General features: G+C 46.4%; 1 protein-coding gene across 1 annotated transcript in view; it reads left to right on the top strand.

Annotated features, from left to right (window-relative positions):
* Positions 1-24148, top strand: part of SPOCK1 (SPARC (osteonectin), cwcv and kazal like domains proteoglycan 1) — a 493086-nt gene extending 468938 nt beyond the window's left edge. Inside the window, exons 7-11 of the mRNA XM_026508043.4 lie at positions 5990-6106; positions 9772-9993; positions 14450-14512; positions 20028-20165; positions 20636-24148. Coding sequence (XP_026363828.1) covers positions 5990-6106; positions 9772-9993; positions 14450-14512; positions 20028-20165; positions 20636-20826 — 731 coding nt within the window. The 3' untranslated portion in view covers positions 20827-24148. The remainder of the gene's footprint in view (positions 1-5989; positions 6107-9771; positions 9994-14449; positions 14513-20027; positions 20166-20635) is intronic.
* Positions 24149-24532: the final 384 nt, after the last annotated feature.

The following is a 24532-nucleotide window of genomic DNA, read 5'->3' as shown; positions in this document are numbered from 1 at the left end:
TTGCAAAGAAGCTTGGATTTCCTGGCTCCTGGCTCCCCACTTCCAGAACCATTACCTTTTGAAACTTGCTCACCAGCTCTTCTCTGGCCCTCGGCCTTGTGTGAAGGAGACAGGGAAGATGGCGCCATGGTGGCCAGGGGCAGGCAGAACCCATTGACTGAGACTCACGTGAGAAGCAACTCTCTCTCCCTCAGGACCTTCTGCCCAGGCTCACTGTCCCACAGGCAGATGCTAATAGATGACAGACCCCTTCTTCCTCCCTCAGGGCCTCACTGGGGCAGCAGGAACCCTGGGATCACTTTTCTGCCCTCTCATATTGGCATCAGTGCCTCCCTCTCACAGCCATTAGTTGGGTCACTCATGATGTCCTCCTGCTTTGTGTGAACACTGTCTGCACTCAGATCCGGTCTAGCCCCAAGCCCCTTAAAGCCCCAGGCCTTGGGCGGAGCAGGGAGATGGTGCCCAGGTGGAGAAAGCGATCACATTTTCTTCCCTGGGCTATGTACCTTCCATGGACGCTGTGCCTTATTTACACTTGCTTATTGCATTCTGTTCATATTTTCCACACAGACAGGAGAAGTCCACTGGGAGAGCACCAAATTACCTGGGCCCTTCGCCTGCGCGCTGTGCTTTCCTGGGGGAGAGAGCTGTCTTTTTGTACATTTTGGAGTAATGTGCGGCGGCACTATACTTTTCTCTAATGAAGCCCCAGTGGCTGCACATGTGATCCATGCTTCTGGGAACATAACAGGAAGGCAGCAGGCTACGCGCTCCTTCCACAGGACCGCTGTCCTCACGCCCAAGCGAATGAAGGCAGAGCCTCATTTCATCTCGCTAACACTCAGCCGGCCGCCTCCCCTGCATCCCTGGCAGAGCTCTCTTTACATGGGAGGGCCTGATGCCTTGATTTTTTCCAACCCAGAAAATGGACCAAGTCTATTAATTGCCTCCGTTAGTACGGGCTCCCCACAAGCGCAGTCAATGCAAGAGCCAGTCCAGTACCCAGGGGCGGCCCCGAAAGAAAACAGCCTGGATCCAAATCCTGTCGTCGTCACTTGGTAACTGTGTGACTTTGAGAGCTTGCAACCGGGGTGTTCGTGCATTCCTGTTTTCTTTTAATACCTATATTTTAGAAAAGTATATGTCCACCCTCGGTAAGTGCTGAGAATACAGGCATGGGGAAGTCAGGCCAAACCCTCCCATCGTGGAGCTTTTCTCTTTGGGAGAAGGCAGACATATATTGCAAGTCGAATCTCGTGGACTTATACTGACCCACCTACAAAATAAGTAAAGGAGAGAGATTATTTTCTGTATCACAAGCATCTCCTGAGGCTTAAAAGTACCTAAGGATAAAATGGTAACACATTATGCAGACAGTTGGGATATGGGAAGAGGAACATAAATTTGTTAAGTCCCTGCTATACGCCAGTAGCTGTGAGCTATGTTTTACGGATACTATCTTATTCCATGCAATAATGCTACGAGCTGAGCTGTATTAGGCCATTTTGCAGATGGGTAAATTGAAGTTTGCGAAAGGCAACAAGAGGGTCGTAACTCATGCCAGGAGCTGGCTGCCTAAGATGCTGGGCCCCATGAGCTGAGCCAGACTCGGGCTGTTTTATGCCGCTACCGTCTAGAGGGGAAGAGGGCCGGGGAAGGAGAGCGTGCGGGTGTGATGAACACCATCCGAGGAGCCCAGGAGGGGTAAGAAGGAAACTCCCCTCCCGTGAGAGATGTGACAGAGAAATTGGCATTAGCAAGACAAGGAGGGGAAGGTGCTCAGGGTGGCGCAGCACCTGGAAAGGACAGTGAGGGTGGGGCTCAGAGCCCAGGGAGGAGAGGAGGGAGACCAGAGGTGGCCCAGGACACCGTGATCTTGCCCAGGCCACATGATGGATTTGCATTTGCCGGCAGAGGGAGGAGGAGCGTCGGAAGTAGCTGAGCAGGAAAGTGATCTGATCACTTTAGAAAGAGGGCTTTGGAGAAGGGAGAAGGGGAAAGTGGGGGAAAAGACAGGAGACCAATGAGGATCCCGATCCAGCCTTCTTGGTGGGAGGTAACGGTGGGGATGAGGACGGGAACGAGGGCAGTAAAGCCAGCAAGAGGTGGGGAACTTTCTGTAGGGACCTGGGACACTTCCCAGGAGTGTGCCCTGAAGATACGAGTGCCCGGTAGAGCCATTTGCCGGCCACAGAGGAGGCAGGGGTGCTGCCGCCCTCCAGCCGCGCCGGAGCAGACTGAGACCGCGTAAAAAAGATGGGGAGTAACAGGAAGGCAAGTGTGCAATCACTGAGGAACAGGATGCTGGCGGGGATGCTGGGGAGGAAGTGAGCCGAAGCCCGGGCAGAAGGCAGGATGGAAGGGAATGAGAGGTAGGGAACGCGGAGGACAGGCTGGGTCATCTGCTCTGGAAGGTAACCCGGTGACCAAGGGGATCAGGTCCTGGCCTGCGTGAGCGAACCAAGTCCTCTCCAGGACAGCACCGCGTCTTCCTCTGTGGGTGCTGGTGCTTGTGGCCTGAGTACCGGCTTCTGTCACCAGGAAGAGAGGTGAGCTCAGGTGCCTCTCTGGAGAATCACAAGGATCGGTCTCCCTCAGGACACCCCGTGAATGTGACAGGTGGATTTGGTTTTAGAAACGTTTTATTTTCCCAAAAGTTATTTTTCCCCAGGAAGGAACTGAGTGTGTGGGAGGTAGCCTTTCAGTCCCCCACTTTTGAAAACATCAATCCTCAGTTCATCCCTTTGTCAGAAGCTGTGATAGGCACCTTAAAAGGCAGGCATCCTCTCCCCTCGCCAACCCCCCAGCTCATTGCCAGCATGTCTTTTGTGGCTAGAATCCCCAGTCTGAACAAATAGTGCTCTGCAGGCTATCACTTTATTTTTTTCTCTGGGACGTATCTAGCTCCAGGCCCACTGTGCCGGACTTTGTCCCCATAAGGACCATTCAGTGGAGGACACAGCAAGTGAATAGGGCTCACTAATTGAGTGCCTCCTCTCTCTGTCCTGGCTTTCTGATCTCTCTCCACCCAAGCCAGTGGCGTCTTGCTTGTGCGCTCCTCCCTGAGTGACACATTCGCTCTTTTGAGATTCCAGTGCCTGATTCCATCAGCCGTCCAGAGCCTGTGTACTTTGGAAAGCCTGTGGGAAATTCAGCAGTCTTCTAAAGATACAGATTACCTGCACATCTGTCAGGGTTTAGTTAAACATTACTGACTAATTTATCCTGCAGTGTGAGACAGGGATTCATTTCCTTTGCAAGTTGACTTGGCAATTTTTTCTGCTCAGAGAACATTTAGAATAGATGGTGTGCATGGCAATTGAGAAGAAATAGATGCCATTAATTTTCCATTTTCAAACGTGAGATTGACTCTGGAGCCCACATCCCACTCCCATCAGGAAAACAGACCACATCCTCTCCTGATACAAGCTGCTCGGCATCTGAAGAGGCATGCAAGTGAGGGCTCTGTCCCGAGCTTCCGAGTTGGGGCTGTCAGTCAGCGTGTCCGTGTGGACCTGCTCCCGAGGCAAACCCATGAACCACAGCCCCCTGCTGGCTGTGTGCGTGGCTTGGCATGAGAGGCTGGTTCCCGGCTTGAGCAGGCGTGGGATCTTCTTCCTCAACCCATCTTTACACAGCAAAGCGGGGGGCGCCCAGGTGGTGCTGTCCGTTGAGCAGTTGAGCGGCTGCCTCCTGGTTTCGGCTCAGGTCGTGATCTTGGGGTCATGAGATCTGGATGTCTCCTCCTAAGATAAACCAAAAACTGAAAAACACCAAAGGGAAGGAGTAGGGGTATCAGATATCAGGATATTATGATGAACCTCCAAAAAGTTGGAAATCCCAAAGGGATGGCTGATGTCGTCCGCTGTTATCTGGCACTTGGGAGACACTCTGCACCTGTCCTTCCCCCACGGCATCCCCAGCCACATGTGACTGTTCAGTGCTTGCAGTGGGGTGGGTGTAAGTGGAAAACTCTCTTTTAACTTTTTTACTTGTATAAGTAGGCACATCTGGCTAACAGCACCTGTACGAGATGGTACAGGTATCCATTTTCCCCAGTCCCTTGTGTGGACAAAGCCAGTTTTGTTGCGGTGCACTTGTCTTACTGGTTTTCTGAATGCTGTGATGAGTGCTCTGAGCTTACCGCTAAAGCTTCCATGAAATCATAGCTGGCACACACTGAGTGACTGTTATGTACAAGGTGCTTTGTAAGCCCTTTACATCCTTGATCTAACCCATGGTCACAAAGTGGTATCCTGCGTTTACAGATGGGGACACTGAGGTGCTGAGAAGTTGGGACTTGTGGGGGTCACCCAGCCAGGCTGGGTAAAGCTGGGCTTCATTCCAGGGGCTCTGAGCCCAGAGCTCTGACGCTCTGCTGCCTCTAAAACAGTTCTGGGTGCCGTTTCCCGGCTGGTGTTTGAAGATACAGTCCTGTCCCGGTTGTTGAAAGCAAGGCTAGGTAATAACGTGAGTATCGGTGATGTGCACACTCCGTGCCCTGCAGAGTGTGGCTCTGGATCCTGGCTGGAACGAGGAGAGCGTTAGGAGAGCACTAAGGCTCCACAGACCCAGCCTGGGTCTGCTCACCGCCCCGCCTCCAATGGAGAATCAGGGGTCTGGGAAGTTTGGCTCTATTCTCCCTCAAGTTCCAAACTCCAGGCTAAAAGATGGGCTTTGTGAAAGCACACATGGGTTGTAACAATGAGGGGGAAGATCTGTAGGATACTGTTCTCTTCTCTGGGAGGCAGATGGGGGCTGATGCCTTCAGTTCAGTGAGAGCCTGCATTGACTGAAGGCTGGACTGGAGTTCTGGCAAGACGGTCTACCCATCATCACTGCCGCCATGCCTTTCAGTACAGAGCCCGCTGCTGGGGGCGTCTCTTGCCCGGCAGAGTCCAGCCTTCATCTACATCCCATCAGCTCCATGACATGGTCAGAACTTGGCTCTGCATTAGAGTGGTGTTGTGCTTGGCTTCTGTGCGGGCTCCTGTAGCTTTAGAATTTGGGAAATGTGGCTGTTGTGGGTTTGTGTCTTTGTCCCTTCTTTTTGGGATTTTGGTCCCTTGGGTTTCCAATTTCTTACCCTCCAGATGCTAAAAGGCTGTTTTTTTCTGCGTTTTGGAAGTGGGGCCACTGTCTGGACCCTTCGTCAGGATTCTCCATACCCAGAATTAGGGTAATATCTGGAAGTGAGGGTAAATCAGCCCCCTTCTCCACAGCATCATTCGTCCTTCGGGGATTTTTCCGGAAGCCTTACATCAGCACCCCATGAGACCTTCACAGAGCATGCCCCCCCCCCCATCCCATTTAGGTTTTCTTCCTGTTCTCAGAAGGAGTATTTCTTGGCCCCAGTTCCTATCGTGTACCCTAAAAGATAAGCCTCACAGTTAGAGATGGGTGGCGTGCCAATAGAAAGGACTCTTGGATGAAGGTGGCATCCATCTGCCTCTAGCGGAAAGTCAGGTCAGTCTCCCAAAAGGCCAGGAGAAGAGGCACAAGTCCTGACCTTGGGCTAAAACAACATCGATAGTCTATTGTTATTGGGATCTCTTGGTGTTCCAGGCATCCTCTTGCTAAGGACATTCGCTCTTCCTGAGTGTTAATCTCCTGGCAGGAGTTTAGTGGAAAATGTGATCTCCGGCCGAATGCAGTAGCAAGTTCTATCGGGTTAGCGAGAGGGATCCGTTAGTCTTTGGAGGCCGGTGCACAACTGTGAGACCATGAGCATTGGTTTTTAACAGCTCGGAGGCAGTCCAGATTCAGTTCTGAGCAATGCTGCTTCCCCCGGGAGTCCGGGCTTCCTGCCGTGCTCCTTACCTGCGGCTGCAGCATCTTTTCCAAGTGGGGGTAAGGCGCTGCATGGTGGTTGGAGAGGGAGGTGTGTTTCGAGCATGGCTTTGTGGACGGCACTGCGTGCTGAGGGCAGAGAGCTAGCAAGAGGAGAACGTCCGTGGACCCACCGTTTCTTGCCTTTGCTTTGCCGCAGCCTGCACGGATAAGGAGTTGAGGAACCTCGCGTCCCGCCTGAAAGACTGGTTTGGAGCCCTTCACGAGGACGCCAACAGGGTCATCAAGCCCACCAGCTCTGATGCAACTCAAGGCAGTAAGACCGCTTTATTCTCACTAATGTCGTTCATTTTCCGTACCGCAGTTCCTTAGTTACGAGACACTGTTGACTTAACAGTAGCCTTCTGGGGTAATCAAAGAAACACTGTGTTAAATGCACACTGACTTAAAATATTTTCTTGATTCCAAAGCATTTCCCCCTCCTCCATATAACAACTTAATTTTTTGAAGTCTGGCCACAAAACTATCATATGTTTAGTATAGAGACTTCAGAAAATACAAAAAGTATTTAACAATCCACGGTTTGAACAACTGTAAGCATATAGTGGCATATACTTGCAATTTGTTTTCCTTACCATACAGAAAAAAACCAACACCCACGTGTCTTTGTACAGAGAACACATGTGCCACAGGCTGTCCTGTGACCTTTTATCACTCAGCAACAAGCTCTGACCTTCCACGTTGTTCAGCAGTAGTGCACTCTGGAATAGCTACACAGAATTTCAAGTTATGGACAGAATGTATGTAATTAGACCTCTATTTCAGAGCACTGAAGTCATTCCTAATGTTCGGCTTGTATAAGCAACTCTGTACCGAACATCTTCGGTCATTTATCTCCTCCTCCATGAGTGCATTGGCGGAGCCTGTACTCAGGGCCTCTTCATAAGCTAAAGAGAAAACTCAGAGTGGGTCAGCATCTTTGCACTTTAATGGACTCTCGCATCGCCTTGAACTCAAAGACAATTAGGGGTAGTCTTCTCCACGCTGTGGCCCGGTGGCTCAGAATGTCTTACCCAACAACACAGTTGTTCGAATATATGGAGTTTTGCATCTGTTGGGATCTAGAGCTTAACCACTCTCTGGTCTTTGGCCGGAATAAGAGTGATTGCCTTAATTATGGGTTATTCTTTGTGGCTTGTAAGCTGTAGATACTGGTACAGAATATCGATCTAAGGGGCAATTCCTTCCCTAGTTTGGATTTTACAGTTGAAGGGAAAGATAGTGTTTGCTTCTCAGGATCTAAGTATCCAAAGAGTGGTTTCAGGTGGGTGAGTCTGGGAAAGGAGGAGAAAGATAGTTTCTTCTTCCATTCCTGCCAGAGGCTTCCTTGGGAGTTTGTGGACAATTCGTTCACAGATGGTCTAGAGGAACTTTTCCCTGGGATCCTCTAGGAGCAGCCGGCCCTCGGGCTTTCTGAACAACCTTTCAAGGAAGCAGATTGATGCGCAGAGACCTGCTTCTTGTGGCCTCCAGTCCCACGAGACTCCTTGTGCAGACAGCTGGGGAGCTAGCCAAAGACCTGCCCTTGGCCAGAAGCAAAGTGAGTCCCCAAAGAGGCTTTTAGGTGTGATGTCCTCAAGCAACTGCAGTGAAGGGGATATAAAGGACCAAGGCTGGGTTAGCCCTCAAGGCCACAGGAGGGAGAGATGTTTTTATAAATTCAGGAGTTGTGACGAGGAAACCATGGAACCTTACAAGTCCCACGTGCTTGGGGCCAACTCAAAGGGCTGTTCTCTTCCCCCCTCCACCTCTAGATATCAGATGCAGGTGCCTTTTCTCTAGAACTTTCCAAACAGGTGTTCGGGAGGAGGGGCTTCACCTTTAGACGACGGCCCAACCAGCTTGGCACTTCTCTTTGGTGGTCAGTGAGCAGTAAGCTTCTCTTGGCCACGTATTACATAAAATATTCTATATAAAACTGTGGAGCCATTTAGTGTCAGAGAAAATGATCTTGCTTCACTCAGCAGTCCCTAAGGACATCCTCGTCATAGAGATTGTTCAATCGTGACCTCAAAGAAGAGGCCACATTATGTCCCCGAGTCTCTCTAGAGAAGGGGGATGTGTTCTGAGACATGTTGTAAGGTGTTGATGGGAATAACTTTATAAACTGATATTCAGGGTTGAAGGGCCAAACTCTGCAGTAGCTCGAGAACTTCTCTCCACACTTGCTGTTACTGAGCACTCGCTACATGCCGGCACTGGCGGAGGCTACGCGACGCGGTCTTTGCCCTCAAGGAGCTTGTTAGCATCTGATGAACATGAACTGACAGTAAGCGGAAGCAGAGGGTTCTGGAAGAGCTTAGAGGTGGAGGTGCTGTACTTACGTCACTGGTTTCTGTACAGTAAAGAACCTTTTACAGAAAACCAAGGCTTTTAAAAGGCTGGGTGCACTTTGCTATGTCTCCCATTCTTCAAGCGGCGTTGTAATGAATACAGAAACCCGCTGAGCAGACAGCGAGCTGTCAACCCCATCAGGGCCTCACCTGTGGCCGCTGGACCACCGCCTTGCACTGCCCATCCTCAGGCTTGGGCCTCCAGCCAGCTGGGCGTCCTCAGGGTGGGAGGATCGTGTGCGGCACAGGCAGCCCCAGGAGCAAAGGGATTGGGGAGAGTAGACTCAGGGCTGGGCCACGGGCCTTGGAAGCCCAGCTCCACGGTTAGAGGTTCTCGAGCAAGTCGCTTAAGCCTTGGGCTCCCCCGCCCCCGTCTGTAAAGTAGAAGGGACACAGCACTTTAGAGGACTCTTAGAAGGATTCAGTGAGATAATGAAAAATACGTTGCTTAGAGGATTACCTTAAATAACAGAAAAAGGAACTTTTTTTTTTAAAGATTTTATTTATTTATTTGACAGAGAGAGAGAGACAGCCAGCGAGAGAGGAAACACAAGCAGGGGGAGTGGGAGAGGAAGAAGCAGGCTCCCAGCGGAGAAGCCTGATGCGGGGATCGATCCCAGAACGCCGGGATCACGCCCTGAGCCGAAGGCAGACGCTTAACGACTGCGCCACTCAGGCACCCCAGAAAAATGAACTTTTATAGGAATTTTCCTGGGAAAATAAAACCACTTCTACAAATCCAACTTATGGAACAACTTGAAATTGCATAGTGCTTTTGATTCGGAAAGAAAGACCAATTTTAGATTTGGGGCAGGCCTTCTCTGGGGGTTGTCTACAGTAGACTCAATATCCTGAGTGTTAAGCAAAGTGTTATTATTCTAGTGCGTACAGTTCCCATTGTGGAAACAAATAATTCTTTAAGAAAACTACCCCTCCTCCCCCAGGGAAATAAGAAAGAAATCATTGTCTGAGTCAGTTTGGATTCCGTATCATGTATCTCTTGAGGGGACTGCAGAAAAGACGAATGGGGAACAGAGGCAGGTACCTGGCTTGTTTCCCCATTAATGTTCAGACGGCTTGGATTTAACAGTCCTCTGGGACGTAATCAGCGCTTCTGGATTGCGCTGTATAGTTTCATTTCACTGCCATCTTTTTTTACAATAGTTTCTTTTGTTTTGGTGTTTCAGATATTTCCCCCTAAATATAAAAGTGTAGTTTGCAGAATCACAAGTTTTTCCTTTGGCTCACCATGTTTGTACTCTTCCTTTTGGGCATCCCCTGTTCTAAGCAAGTCTGGTAAATGAAAACTCGTATTTACATTCCATGTAAATTCGTGTTAGGGAGTTGTTCCCTCTGGGACATACTTTCCTCAAATGCTGACTTCTGTTTAAGAGCATTTTAAATTATTTTATTGAACCCCCCCCCACAGCAATAGTATCCTCTAGTAGGGTAGACTCAGTAGCCCCTGAGACTAACCCTTGGAGGGAAAGTGCCTCAGGAGAGGAGGGGGTGGGTGGGCCCTGGGCCGCCTCTTGGGTCAGGCCAGACCAGGCTTGGTGGCCACTGACATGCGCCCTTCTCTCGGCAGGATTTGACACCAGCATCCTGCCCATCTGCAAGGACTCCCTGGGCTGGATGTTCAACAAGTTGGACATGAACTATGACCTCCTGCTTGACCACTCAGAGATCAATGCCATCTACCTGGATAAGTATGAGCCCTGTATCAAGCCTCTCTTCAACTCCTGTGACTCCTTCAAGGATGGCAAGCTCTCCAACAACGAGTGGTGCTACTGCTTCCAGAAGCCTGGAGGTGAGGCAGGGGAAGGTGGGGCGGTCCCGCACTCAGGGCAGCCACATTGGACGCCAAAGGCCCGAGTATCACATATTAGGGAGGCAGGTAGAGGCAGGTAGAGGTCAACAGGCCAAAGGGCATGGCTAGAGAATAAAGAATTCAGCTGATAGAATGGAAGACCCAAAGGCTCTTTTCTTCTCATTTATCATTGTATATTAGAAAACCCAAGAGCATAATGAAAGGGCCCAATACCTAGCTTCCCCTGGGGGAAATCTCTTAACTATCTTGTGCCTTAGCTTTTACATCTGTAAAATGGGTGTAGAAAGCTTTGCTACATCATTCCCAAGGTCACTGTGAGATCCTTTATGTGAGAACTGTACAAATGGCAGAGTACCGTGATGCCCCCTGTAACGTGAATTCTCCATTGTTCCCCTTAGAGAAAGCCTCTTGTCAGCTTCTCCAGGGTAAATACGGATTTATACTGAATCTCAGAGGCAAGGATATTTTGGTGAAACTCCAGCTCATTTAATAAAGAGACAGCATTTGAGGAGTTTGTGGAAAGAAGACAGGAGTATCTCACATCATGGCAAGTCAGACAGTTCGCCACAGCCTGTCAGGAGTCCAGAGGCAGGAGCTCTGAGTCTGCAGGAGGAGCCACATGGCCTGGCTTTCCTTCTTCTGTCTGAGCTTCCTGGGCTTGCACACCCAAGTGTGGCATTGCACAGCTAGCTGGCCTAGCAGACAGTGGCTTGTATCGGACATTCTAGTCCCACGTCCCATATCTGCTGAGTCGGAGTCAGGGATCATGGATAATCTATCCTGAGCATGGCTCCCCCACCCCCTGCCCGGGAACGGAAGATGGCTACGAATATTAGAGTTTTAAAATGATCGGTGTGTCTATGCCTGCATGCGTTCTGAGTCACTATCCACACAGAGCAGGAAATGTAGGCATTGCAGAAGGGCACTCAGTGTCAAGTCCATGTGTCTGTTTATAGGACTACAAGATACATTCCTAAAAGCAGAATTACTGGCCATAGGATATGTGGATTTTAAGTGTTACTTCCAATAATATTGCACTAATTTTTACTCTTGCCAGGAATACCTAGTGTCATTTTTCGTGTGTTTTTAGGAATTTTCCCTAAATGGAGGACATTAGTACTGTTCTGGTCACGTGTATTGCAAGTATTTTTGTTCCCCCAAATTTGATTTGGTGCATTTTTGTTAGGAAGAAATGTTTCAATATAATAATGTGAAGTTTCTCCATCTTTTATGGGTTCTTGGAAACCATAAGGCTTACCTTAAGCTTAGAAAGGTATTTGGTACCATGAAATACTGAAGTAATTCTCTTGTATTTGTGTTTTCATCAGTACCTTTTGGTTGGTTGATTGGTGATATCACTTTAGATTTTTTTGGTGTGTGGTCAAGTAGGGTCCCAGCCCCTACCCCCACCCCTGGAGAGGGTTGTTCAGTTACCTTTCTGTCATTCATTGACTAACCCATCTTCCTCCTCGAATCTGAATGCTTCCCCTATTGTATATCAAACTTCTTCATGTATACCTGCCTATTCCCACACCCAGTGGGGCCACTCATCTTGCAGAATTTTTCTGGATATTCTTGTGCTTATTGTTATAGGTCTTATTAATCTAGAGGGAATTGATAGCTATGTAACAGTGAATCCTTTGATTCTAGATCAGCATCTGTTAACCAATGGAGCTACATTTTTAAGTTTTGTTTTCACAGATGCTGTACTTCCCTTGTATTTATCCTCCTTGTAAACGAAATTGATTTTTTTTCCTATTATAGTTCCTTGCTGGTGGTTGTTTCAGGATTGATTTTGCTCACAGCCACCTTACTAAGTCCTCCTTTTGTTTAATTGTTCGGACTGGTTCCCTTTGATTTTTCAGGTGTGCAATCATAGCCTCTGCAAAGAAGTGTTGTTTTTAATCTCCTGTCAGCTGGTACTTTCAAATCAGTGTTGAATCATAGCCACGTTCTTGTCTTAATGGAAATGCCCAGAGAGATCCAGTACTGAGATGACTGTGGGCTTGAGTCCCTGTAACCTCCTGTGACTGTAGCCAGCGCTCAGGCTTCACGGAAGTAAGCAGAGCCTCAGGGCTAGCGCCTCCCGCAGAGGGTGACCACTGGGACCCTGAGAGTGAGGCTACTGCCTTTACCAAGGGACAGAGGCGGTCACTGCACCATGTGGCTGTCCCTGGGTGGGCCGTCCTTTGAGTAGCGGCTGGAGGAGGCCGGAACCGCCTCGCATGGCACACGATGGCCTCTAGGGAGGAGAAGTTGAGCCAAGTCTAATCAAAGTCAATTCGTTGTAGTTCTCGTTTCTCATTTTGTGCATTTCCCTCTTTTATTGAGTTCCCACCACCGCACTCCCTGACCCAGAGCCAGTCCTCAGAGTTGTTTGCGCTCCACGTTTCTTCATTATTTCCTGTTGATTAATGTGTGTACTCAAGGCTGACATTTTTCTCCAAGGCACTCTTTTAGCTGTACACCATCTGTGGTATTTTTACTGGATAAATGTGTAGGGAGTCTACAATTAAGGCTCTGAGTGCCTCTTAGACCCCCAGAAAATTTTGAGAGCACACTTTTTAATTTTCCCTGTGGTAGGATCATTTGTTGACTGGTTTTGATATTTTTCCTGTTTGGGTTTTAGAACTTTTTTTCAAAAATTCTCCCTGGAATTATATTCCTTGAAATAACAAACACTTGAATATTTTTAAATATTGCTGTTTTGTTTTCTTTTAATACTGAAACAAAGATGCTAAGTATAACTGTCTCAGAGCCAGAGCTCCTATCTTAAACATGATTGTCCTAGCACCTGGTTTAGCTGTACAGTAATGGGAACCCACGTTAACTCTTTTCCCTTTGGAGGACATGAATTTCCTTGGACATGTCTTAGTTTGGCTCAGTCTGTATGTATCCTTTTCCTGGGGACACGTCATGCATTTTTAAGCTGTGGAATTAAAACTTTAGTCTTCTCGCAGAAGCATCATTAACACGGACGTTACACCTGACTTCTGCTTCAGACACACCCTTCGATTCTTTCAGTGTTTGACTCTTTGAGCTCTGCTCTCACAGACTTTTTCACTAGCATCCTTGACTACTTAGAGGGGTCTTTGGTAACTCTTGTCACCTGCTCAGCAGCCAAAGTTTTTTTCTGTTACGATTCTTAACCTGAAGTTTGGTCTTGACTGTTTTTCTTGCAGCAGTTTCTAGTAGGTCTCAGCCTGATTCATGTTTCCTTGTTGAAAGAGAAGTAGAATTTTTTAAAATCGCCGTGGGACAATTTGAGGAACTGACATGGTGTTATGTGAATGCAGGTGACTTGTCCTGTCTTGGAATAGTCTTTCAAATGCCTGTGGTTTCACACAAAGGAGTAATGGTACCTACTTTGTAGGACTGTTGTAAAGAGTAAGACAAAAAGTTCTAGGACACTTTCTAGTATGTGTGTCCTAGTAAATGCTAACCTTAATCTTCAAAGATGGAATTCGTCTTTTCCTTGCTTGTTTTCAGTTGGCATCTTTCTTCTGTACTCGGAAAGCACCTTAAACCCAGAAGTGAACAAAATTAGCTTTTCTCAAGGAACAAGTAGCAAAGCAGGGTAGTGTGTAATGCGCAGGGTAACAGATGCAAAGAGGTGCTCAGGTACTTACTCCAAAGTTGCTTGGACAGAAGTAGTGTAAGGCCCTGGGGCACGCAGCCACAGGACGGATGTGCCCCGCCAAGTCAGGGTGACACTCAAGACGGTGAGACCATCTTGCTTTCAGCTCAGAATGGAGTAAGTTCTCGGGAGATAGGAGAAGCACACACTCCTATGCCCCCCACTGTATCAGGTGTTTCATAACTAACTGAGGACCTGGAGGTGGAGAGCGAGACTTAAAGCATTCAGCTAGGAGGTGGCAGAGCCGGGAGTTAAGGTTTCCCTTTTTTCTAGTCACTGCCTTTCTGTGGATCTTGGATCGCTTCATAGTTGTCCCCTGAGGCCTGTGCTATACTTTCCCCGGGGCCGTGAGCCAGGAAGCCTAAAGTAGCCATTCTAATCCTCTTTCTCTCCTGCAGCAAGACCTGGGGGTACATGAACGATCTGTCACCCTCCCTCTGGTTAGTTGCTCCGGGGTGTGCGTTCGGAACATTTGACCACTAGGAAGCTTTGATCCTGGTTCTCAGCTGATCAAAACGGCCATTACCAGATCACCTAGTTGGCATTTGCCTCAGTGGAGAGTGGGCAGAAAATTAGTATACAATGCAATACTGTTCAAGCACCTTGCGGTATAAGATTTTTTTTTTTTTAATTAGTAACACTAATGGCCTGAATTTGTTTTGCTGTCTAATAACAGCATATGGAGTAATTCCAGTCCCAGGTGTGTCATTGTGTACATTTCACGTCAAGAGTGAAGCCAATCATTAGAGATTATGTCCCGCACCATCTGGAAACTGACTTTCATAAATTATTTTTTAGGTCTCCCTTGCCAGAATGAAATGAACAGGATTCAGAAGCTGAGCAAGGGGAAAAGCCTGTTGGGTAAGTACAATTTCTTGTCACTCGTTTAAACAACTAATTAAACCATCCATGTCTCTTGTAATATTGAGCCACAGCAATGGTTATTCAATTAGGTACCAGTGTTTCCTGAAAGAAACGCCTCGCTTCCTCCCCAGACAGCTGGCCAGAGGTAATCTGAGGATGGGGAGCTGGTTGCTGCCTCCCTGAGCCCAGGACTAGTGGGTGGGGACCCCACACCATCTCTCCGCCCTCACTGGGTCTGTAAATTCCTGAATCACCCCCCAGATCAAGTTGTCCATTCGAGGAGGAAGATGAGCTGTCCCCTCTTCTGCATTTGTCACATAGGGTTCAAAGACTTGAGGGTGCCTAAATGCATATCTTGGCTTCATGTGCATAATTAATAATCCGTACAGGAAAGCATAAGGCCGTTCAGACAGTGTACGTTTCTCTCTCGGTCCGAATGTTACCTGTGTTTTTCCCGGACATGCCAATCTGTGGCTGAGGTACAGGTAACAAATGCTGGCTTGTTGAAGTTGCAGCCACGTGTCCTCTTCCTCCGGCACTCAGGGGGCGTCATGGCATTCAGACCCAGCCATTGCAGAGCGTGGTAAAGCTCATTTGTTGGCCGAAAAAGGAGTCGGTGTTGCTTTACTTGCTTTGTAAAAGGAGAGCTGACAGCTGCAATACAGTAATTCAGAATTACTCTTGGTAAGCAGGTGCGGTGCCTAAGCAGTTTGCCGTTTCAGACGTGTACCTATTTACTGGAGGAAATGGGCAAGTTTTCTGCAGACTGTCTGGCAGGTTGTCCTCGCTGCTTTTTGGGTCACCTCAGAGTAGCTAGATTCTCTCTCTTCCTTCTACTTTTATTCATTGGCTGGCCTCAGACGTCTTCACTTCTGATAATGCCCCCTGTTCAACTCCGAAAGAAGCTGACCTGTGTGGACCTAGGTTCTAGAAAGACCAAGGCATCTTTCTGGTGTGAAGGCAAACTGGCTGGCTGGCTCCCTCCTCCCCTGGATCTTTCCAGGGCAAGGCTCATGCTCACTTCTCCGTGCAGGAGGTGATTTCTTGAGGTGCACGGGTAGTTCTAGAATTAGTATACATCTATTCTAAGAATTGTATTTTCATTTGCTGTGGAGATCTTCTGCCTCACTGAGACATTTATAAGGTACATAGTCTGAGATAAAACGTCTCCTCTTCCATTTTCCCTAGCTCACCTGAATGAAGTGCCTATCATGAATCCCACCTAGTTTTAAAACTGACTTTAGCACATCTCCCCGCACACGGAGATGACTCTGGTTGACTCATTATTTAAGTAAGTCCCTTCAGGGGCATTTGAATTTAAAAAAATAAGCAACAATCCGTTATAATCACTGCCTACTTTGAGTCTATTACATTATAGATTTAGAGCATCACCTGCTTCTTACCAACCTGGAGGCTAAGCCCTGTGGTTTCCCAACTGCAGCTCAAGGAGAAGGATCGGTATTTCCCCAGCTTTATGGTAGTTCCTTTCCTTTGCAGACCTTGCTTGACAGTCTCTCCTCTCTGCCTTCTGGTTATGGGAATTTTCTTTTCCTTCCTCCTGCTGTGCACTGGCTGAGGTTGTGGGTACCACCTCCAACTCTCGCACCAGCAGACTTACCTACCTATCAATCAATCATTTAGGAATGGTTTTGTACGGTTATTCATTTGCTCTCTGAGAGTCTGGTCATCTTAGAATAGCGTGGTGAGCAGGGTGTTGCCACAATCAGCAGGAGCTGAGGTTAAATCCAGTTCAAAGTAGTAAAATCGTTGCCTCCCATGCTACACTTCCTTCCAAAGACCACTGTTACTACTCTGGTCATTGGGAAAATACTCCTGCCTTAGAAGATGAGCACGTAATTATGAAACAAACCAAAACTGAGAATCAGAGCATTCAAGTGTGAGGACAGAGGTATTCTCAAATCATAGGTTAAGTTAAGTTTACTAACCCCGGACTGACTTACTAAAATATCACTGAAGGACTTACTCTACAGAAAAGAAACACTCCCAGGAGGAATTATCTAGACTTAATTGTGGTAAAGAAGACATGCTACTAAATAAATATGTTCTATAGCAAGAAAGAATTAGAATTTCAGACTGTTGGGAGCAGTGAGAGTAAAAGGTGGTAAGCTTCTAGTTTATTCAGGTAGAAAAGAAAACCTAGATTAACTTGAAATCTTATTGTTGAATTTCCCACAGAGAAAGAGAGGCCTAACAGGAATATTGGGAATAGAAGATGGACTTAAAAAACTTGATCATTTCAACGGAAGTCAGGAAAGGGGGGAAAAGAAGAGCATGTGTATCTGTAGTAACTAACAATAACTGTACATGGACCAAAACTCATTTTTACTTTTAAACCATTCCACCAAAAATTGAAATTAAAAGACTTGTGAAAAGGAGTCTGTTTGGAATTCTAGAACCAAAGAGGGGAGTATCATATTGCTGAAATGTTCATTTTTTTCCTACTGTATTATGATTATGGTATGCCTTTAAGAGAATTACAAGGAGGAATTGAGACACATTAACATACCTCTTGGCTCAAGTAGACCAAAGAAATGAGTAACATTCATACATATGTATTCCTGTACATAAGCAGGGAACTTATTATCATCTTATCTTTTCAAAATTTGCTTGGGGATTGTGTAGTTTTCTTTTGTGGCATAAACCAATCACAGGTTAAATTCACTTGCTAAAACACACAAGTAGAAACCAAAAATGAGATTTACACAGACCCCATACATGGTGGGGGGGGGATAATCAAAGCATTTAGAAGAAAATGAAAATTTTGTGTACCAAAATCAGAGGGAAGCAAAACTTACCTTCAGGTGCATTTATAAAATAAACCAAAACAGTAAATGTTCTAATTAAAAACCTTTAATGCAAAGCGAAACATAGACAACTCTTTGGCAATAGGAAAGGCTCATATAAACTTGTGGTTTTCAAATTTCAGCATGTATTAGAATCACTTGCAGGCTTTATTAAAACAGTTTGCTAAGCCCTCTCTCAAAGTTTGGGGTGGGGCCCATATATTTGCTTTTCTGTGATGTTTCCAGGTGTAAACCAAATTCAGGAGTACATTAAAAGGATCATTTACCATGATCAAATGGGATTTAACCCTGGGATGCAAGGATGGTTCAAAACACATTACTAGAAGGTGGTGTCTGAATAGACCCAGAAAATACATTTGACAAAATTCAACGTCCATTTATGATTTAAAAAACCTCAACACAAATTAAAAGGAACAAACCTCAAATACCACATACATCATACTCTATGGTGAAAGGTTGAAAGCTTTTCTTCTAAGATTAAGACAAAGGTATCCACTCCAGTCAGGCAAGAAGAAGAAACAAAAGGCATCCAAGTAAAGGAAGATTTTCTTTGTAGCTGGTATGTTTTACCCAAGGAAGTGAAAGATTTATAGTTTTCAGTATAGATCTTTCACTTCCTTGGACACTGATGAAAGAAACGAATGAAAGACAACACACATAAATTGAAAGGAATCCCATGTTTGTGGATCAGAAGAGTTAAAATTGTTAAAATATCCACATTACCCAAAGCCATCTACAAAGTCATTGCTATACCTATCAAAAGTCCAACAGACTTTTTTGCAGAGGTAGGTAGAAACAACAGTCCTAAAATTCATACAGAAAGACCTCAAACACCCAAAGCAATCCTGAGAAAGAGCAAAGTAGGAGACATCACACTTCCTGATTTCAAGCTGTAATCAACAAAATGGCATGTGGCATAAAAACAAAGACGAAGGGAACAGAATCAAGAGCCCCCAAATAAATTCATGTATATAAGGTCAACTAATATTTGGTAAGGGAGCCAAGAGCACTCCCTGGAGAAAAGACAGTCTCTTAAATAAATGGTGCTAGGAAAATTGATTATATATAAAAGAAAGATCTCAATTTTGATGAGTGGTATAAGATAAATTCAAATGTAAGAATGGAAACCATAAAACCCTTGGGAAAAAGCTCCTTGACATGGGCCTTGGCAATGATTTTTTGGATGGGTCACCAGAAGCACCAACATTAAAGACACTTCTGAACAGCAAAATTATCAACAGAATGAGAAAAAAATATCTGCAAACCATATATCTGAGAAGGGATTAATAGCCAAAACGTATAAAGAACTCACGCGATTCAACAGCAAAAAAGATGATTTAAAGATGGGTAGAATATCTGAATAGACATTATTGTTTAAAGATTTATTTGAGAGAGTAGGAGAGAACCTTCAAGCAGACTACACAGCACAGAGCCCGGTGCCGATTTGATTGCATCGCCCATGAGATCATGAGCGGAGCCGAAACCAAGAGTCAGACATTTAACTGAGACACCCAGGCACCCCAGAATGGACATTAGTCTAATAAAAATATACAGATGGCCAACAAGCCCATCAAAAGATGCTCTACATCATTAATCATTAGGGAAATGCAAATCAAAACCACAATGAGATACCGTCTCACACCTGTTACAGTGGCGGTCATCAAAGCTACAAGAGGTTGGTGAGGTCACAGAGAAAAGGGAAGCCTTGTGTGCTACTAATGGGAATGCAAACTGGTACAGCCACTATGGAAAGGAGTATGGAGGTTCACCAAAAACCTTAAAGTAGAACTACCATGTAATCCAGCAATTCCACTTCTCAGAATATGTCCCAAGGAAATAACATTTTATCAAAGAGGTATCTGCACCCCCATGTTCATGGCAGCGTTATTTACAATAGCCAAGACAGGGAAACAACTTCGGCGTCCATCAATGGATGAACGCATAAAGAAATTATTGTCTGTGTGTGTATACACAATAGAATATTATACACCATAAAAGAGAAGGAAGTCCTGCCAGTTGTGACAACACGGAATGACCTTGAGGACAAGATGCTAGGTGAAATCCAACAGCGTATGGCTTCACCTGTATGCGGAACCTAAAACAACCACTCATAGGAAAAGACATCAGACTGGTGGTCACCTTAGGTAGGGGGAATTGGAGGACGGGTCAAAAGTTACAAACGTCCAGTTTTAGCACAAGTACGCACTAGGAATTTAATGTACAGCATGAGGACTACAGTCAACACTGCGGAATGGTACATAGGCAAAGTTGTTAGTCAATTCTAAGAGTTCTCATCACAAAGGAAAGATGGATGTTAAACTTACTGCGGTAATCATTTCACAGCCTACGTAAGTCAAATTCTGCTGTACACTAGACATTGCCCAGTGCTGCATCTCAATCCTATGTCCATGAAACTGGGAAACTATTAAGAAGTTATTAATAAGAACACTACCCATTCACATTTTAAAGGGAAAAATAAGAACTCACCCAAGACGGGATCCCGTCTCCCCTTGAGCCAATCCAGGACCCTGCAGATCTTGACTAAGTTATAACCAGCCACTCCATTCTCCCTGCTAGCTCTGCAGGAAATCCCGTCTGATGTGTTAAGCCTTCCTGTCTCTCTTGGGGGACATTAACCCTGATTATCTGTGCACACTGGGTTCAAATTGGACTTTCTCTTCCCTCAGGAGCATTCGTCCCTCGGTGTAACGAGGAGGGCTATTACAAAGCCACGCAGTGCCACGGCAGCACGGGCCAGTGCTGGTGTGTGGATAAATACGGCAACGAGCTGGCCGGCTCCAGGAAACAGGGCGCCGTGAGCTGTGGTGAGTAGGGCCTTCTGCGTCAGCCCCACCATGACCTCTGTTGACTGGCAGGTCTTGACTATAAAGATCCGGGCGGAAGAATCTCGAGACATATCTGTGGTCTGCAGTGAACCGGTTTACAGTGGAGACCCAGCGGCCTTGAAGTCCCACGGCAGTAGGTGAAGCTAGCTTTCTGCGTGGCAGGAACTCCCCCTGACCAGGGGACTGGATCACGTTTTTTGACAGAGACTGATTTCGATAAACCTTCCAAGGTTCCACGCAAGACTGTAGGAGCATCTCCAGCCCTCTGGGGTTCACAGAGCTTGCGGTCCACGCCACGCAGACTAACCCCATCCAGACAGAGATGCTCCAATATTCAGAGAGGAGAATGCGTGGTTTCTCCCTACTCTTGAGTCACATGAAAAGGAACCACCCCTGTGGTCCAGAGGTATAAGCAGCAACTAACCTCCCATCTTTTCTTCTTCTTTCAGAAGAGGAGCAGGAGACTTCAGGGGATTTTGGCAGTGGCGGCTCTGTGGTCCTGCTAGATGACCTAGAGGACGACCGGGAGCTGGGACCAAAGGACAAATTGGGGAAGCCGAGGGTGCACACCCGAGCAGTGACAGAGGATGATGAGGATGAGGACGACGACAAAGAGGACGAGGTGGGCTACATATGGTAGTCCCCACGAGGACGAGGACACGAGGTTTGCACAGAATTGCAAGTCACTTCCTACTCCTGCATTTGTATCTAAGACTCCACAGCACCAAGGCCTCTTCTCCATTGTTGCTCTCTGTACCCGACCCAAGGTTTGGAAGACCACTCCTTGTCCCCAGAGCGTTCTGGTCTTGCATACAGTTGTGTGGGAAGAAGGGTGTTGTGTTTTGTTTTTTAGACAGGGGAGCGGCTGGCTGAATTAGAGCCTCCTTCCCTCCCGTGAGATTTTTGCAATGAGCATGTGATGTATGTGGGATTCTGACAGAGCAGGGAGCCCCCACCTTGTAAACGTCCAAGATGCTTTTCGATTACCCACACCAGTGGTCATTCCAGCATGGTTCCCGGCCTTACGGTGTCTAAGTGCTTTTCTTGTGTCCTGTAGATGTCGTGGAAAACACACCACACTGTACTTTCTTCCGCCCTATCCCCACCGCCCCTTGTGTTAATAATTAAAAATTAGTTTTTCATATCACTCTATCTGGCTTCCTATAAACAACAGCCTTAATTCAGTCAAGAGTTCCTTTGGGGGAATTTTCTTTATGAACAATGGCGTCTGGATGCTTCTCTGTACGTGCATAAAGATGTCTGTATGTACAGAGTAGACTACGTGTACAAGACACACACCACTCAGAAAAAGCGTTTCAGTATCTTCCAGAAAGTCATTTGAGAAACAATTATAAATTTGTCAGCTTGTCCAGACCTGGATCACAATTTCTGGAATAAGACATTTGTATCAGAAGTCCTTTTTTTGCACTAAGAGTTAGCACTTGTAGCCTACGGGCTGAGGAGGCTCCTTTCCCTATGCATTCGCAGAGTGACTGGAAGCCCTTTGATTTAGATAAGCCTCTGTCCGCCTCACTCACTTTTCTTGCAGAAGCCATGAGACTCCCACCTGGGCAACTTCACAAGCCATCTTTTCATTTTCAGCTCAAGCCCTTCCCCCGCCACAGGGCTGCAGCGATCCCGTCTGCCGCAGGTTCTTACCTTCCCTATGACGCAAGGGCTTTTCCCAAGGCATGGATACATATCCCCTGCTCCCCGAGAAGACAATACCACAGTGTTCCTTAGCCGAAGAAAATTCAGGATTCTTAACCTCCTGTTTTGCTATTGCCCCATTTGTACCCACCAATCATAACGAGGGTCCACAAGCTGTACAGATTTTATACCACTCATCATTTCTTAGAAAAAAAAATCCCAAAGGGAGGCCAAAAAGAACTTCATCATAGCACCTAGAAGCTGGGGTTGGATTTCTAAGAGCTACTCCATCCCCACCCCACCCCGCCCCCATCCCCACACCTGCACAAGTGTCGAGATGCTAATGAAGCAAGCCCTCCACCAGTGTTTCTTTTCCCTAAGTGAGCTCATGATTGATTAGTCTGTCTCCAAATTTGGTAGGGTCATCCTCTCTATCAAGCTGGCTCAGATATAAGTACCAAAGAATAGTCTTCAAAGTGGCCCCATTTAGTTCAGTACTTCAGACCCTTAAGCTCCTGCCCCACCTGGTTTCCAAGTACCTGGCGACCCTCATCAGCAACCCCCACCCCCCCCGCCCCCGGCAAGGCTCTCTGCCCCACACTGGTCTATCTTCCCTTCCTCCTGAGCTCCAGCGTGTCCACAAGACAACCACATAAACTCAGGCAAAAAATACACCCTGCCAAACCCTGGTCATAGCGGCAGCTGACCAACTCCCTCCACCTCCAGTTGACCATTTCTTTGTACTTTACCAAGCTGCCTTCAAACCAGCATTTTCCAATCCTAGCACTGGCCATGGTGGCATCATTCCTAAACTTAGTCTCAGATGGGAAATGAACATACGTGATACAATCAACTTCTGGGCCTGACAGACACGGGTACCACCAGGACCCGAGGTAGAGAACGGAGGCGAGCTCTGTACTGGGACGACAAAACCATCACCTCTCTTTCGATTGTTTTTCCTCACTTGAACAAAACACTGAGATAGTAATTTAGACAACAGGTGCTTAATTGCCGCTAAATTAGAGTATATAAAAGAATCAAGACATATTAAAAAATTTCCGTTTAGACCATCAAAGTAAACCGTCGTTCCTGTCTCCTCTGAGCTTGGAAAAACGCACAGGAGAACAAATTAAAAGCGACAAATTGATTTCATTTAGAAAAACTTCCAGGAACAGAGAACCACTGATTCTAATTTGCCTAATTATCTTATGACAAGTATCAAATTAAGATGACACTTAAAGATTCTTAGCATTAACTTAATGATGGAGAAGAGTGGGCTCAGCAGTCAGTTCCCAGTAAGGTAACGAGATGCTCGTTTTCAAAGATACTCCAAGAAGATGTTTTGATTCATTAAAATATTAAATAAAAAGCCCTCCTAAGACTGGGACCCTAAATCAGTGGAGCACCACTAACACCACTTCTCATGCCTCACTTCGGCTGACAGCGTTAGATTTTTAAAGGGCTTTCCTACTTTTCACAAGTCCTAAAGATTCGATTTTCTAGTTACCTTATCCTTAGAGGTAGAATTTGTGATTTCCTCTTTCTGGGCAGGAGTCCTTTTGCTAGCGACTAAGTATACATAAAAATCTTAATTGAACAAAAATAATACCACGATAATCCATTCCCTTTTTTGAGACAGGTATTGAACTGAATCCTCATTCACTCATTTCTGGAAACTCTCTAGTAAATAGCTTTATTCTTATTCCACACATGGTTCTTTTATTTAATACAGTTTCCTTAGCATCCACCTTAAATCCCAGAATTTTCTTCCACCACGGTTACTTGTCTGTCATATTAATGTCTTTTTGTTTCCACAGATATTCGAGGCATGGGAATACCTTACTACTCAATCTGAGATTTTGTTATCACTTTCCCCTTCTTTATGCCCATTTCCCCACACCCAGCACTGAACGACTACATGTCTGTCCAGGTCTGCCCCTCTACTTTTCCCAGAATGCCATTCACACCTTCCCCCCCCCCCCCCACCTTGACCACATTGTACAGTAACATCTAAGAGCCCTTTCTACAGTGGGTGGTTTTGGTCTTTTTATACCTTTTTCTCAAAGTCACTGATGTCTGTCCCTGTTCAATGTGTAGCACTGTAATGAGAGCCCACCAAATCCTGAGTGTCATTTTCTTGTCCCTATTGTAGATGAAATAGTGATGTAGAAAAATCTAGTAAATTCTGAATGCTTTTCCACGTAGACTTCTCTGGAATGTGAACACGACTCTTTGGTTAATAGTAAATGCTTAACTGTAGTCCTGAGTAGGTGCATTTCTGTCTGTCTCAATAAATTTTGATTTGTCTGCAATATCTGAGCATCTGTATTTTCTTAGCATGCGTGTCATCTCACCAAGCCATGTCCATGCTCAATCTCCAGAGAGCAAACAGCATGAGCGGACAGAGGCTGCTGTCCGTGGCGGCGGAGGTAGGCCTGCCGGTGGTCCAGCCAGTCCTGGCCCTCCCAGCACACCCCGTGCCCACGCAGTCTTGAACCCCATCGCCCAACCCCTGTTTTTGCTGCCTTCGTCTCCTTGAGGCTTCCACATTGTTACTTCGATTTTACCAATCAGATTTCACTGCTGTCAGCCTGTTGACAACCGAAGCTTTTCCCGTTCTGCCTATTCTTTCCCTCCTGTTATTCTCCAATTCGCGCCCCCTCCAAAAAAAAAAGGTAAAGAAAGAAAGAAAGAAA

The sequence above is a fragment of the Ursus arctos genome, unplaced genomic scaffold, assembly GCF_023065955.2.
Source record: "Ursus arctos isolate Adak ecotype North America unplaced genomic scaffold, UrsArc2.0 scaffold_5, whole genome shotgun sequence".
In the NCBI taxonomy this organism is placed as follows: domain Eukaryota; kingdom Metazoa; phylum Chordata; class Mammalia; order Carnivora; family Ursidae; genus Ursus; species Ursus arctos.
This window is presented reverse-complemented; position numbering and strand designations above follow the sequence as displayed.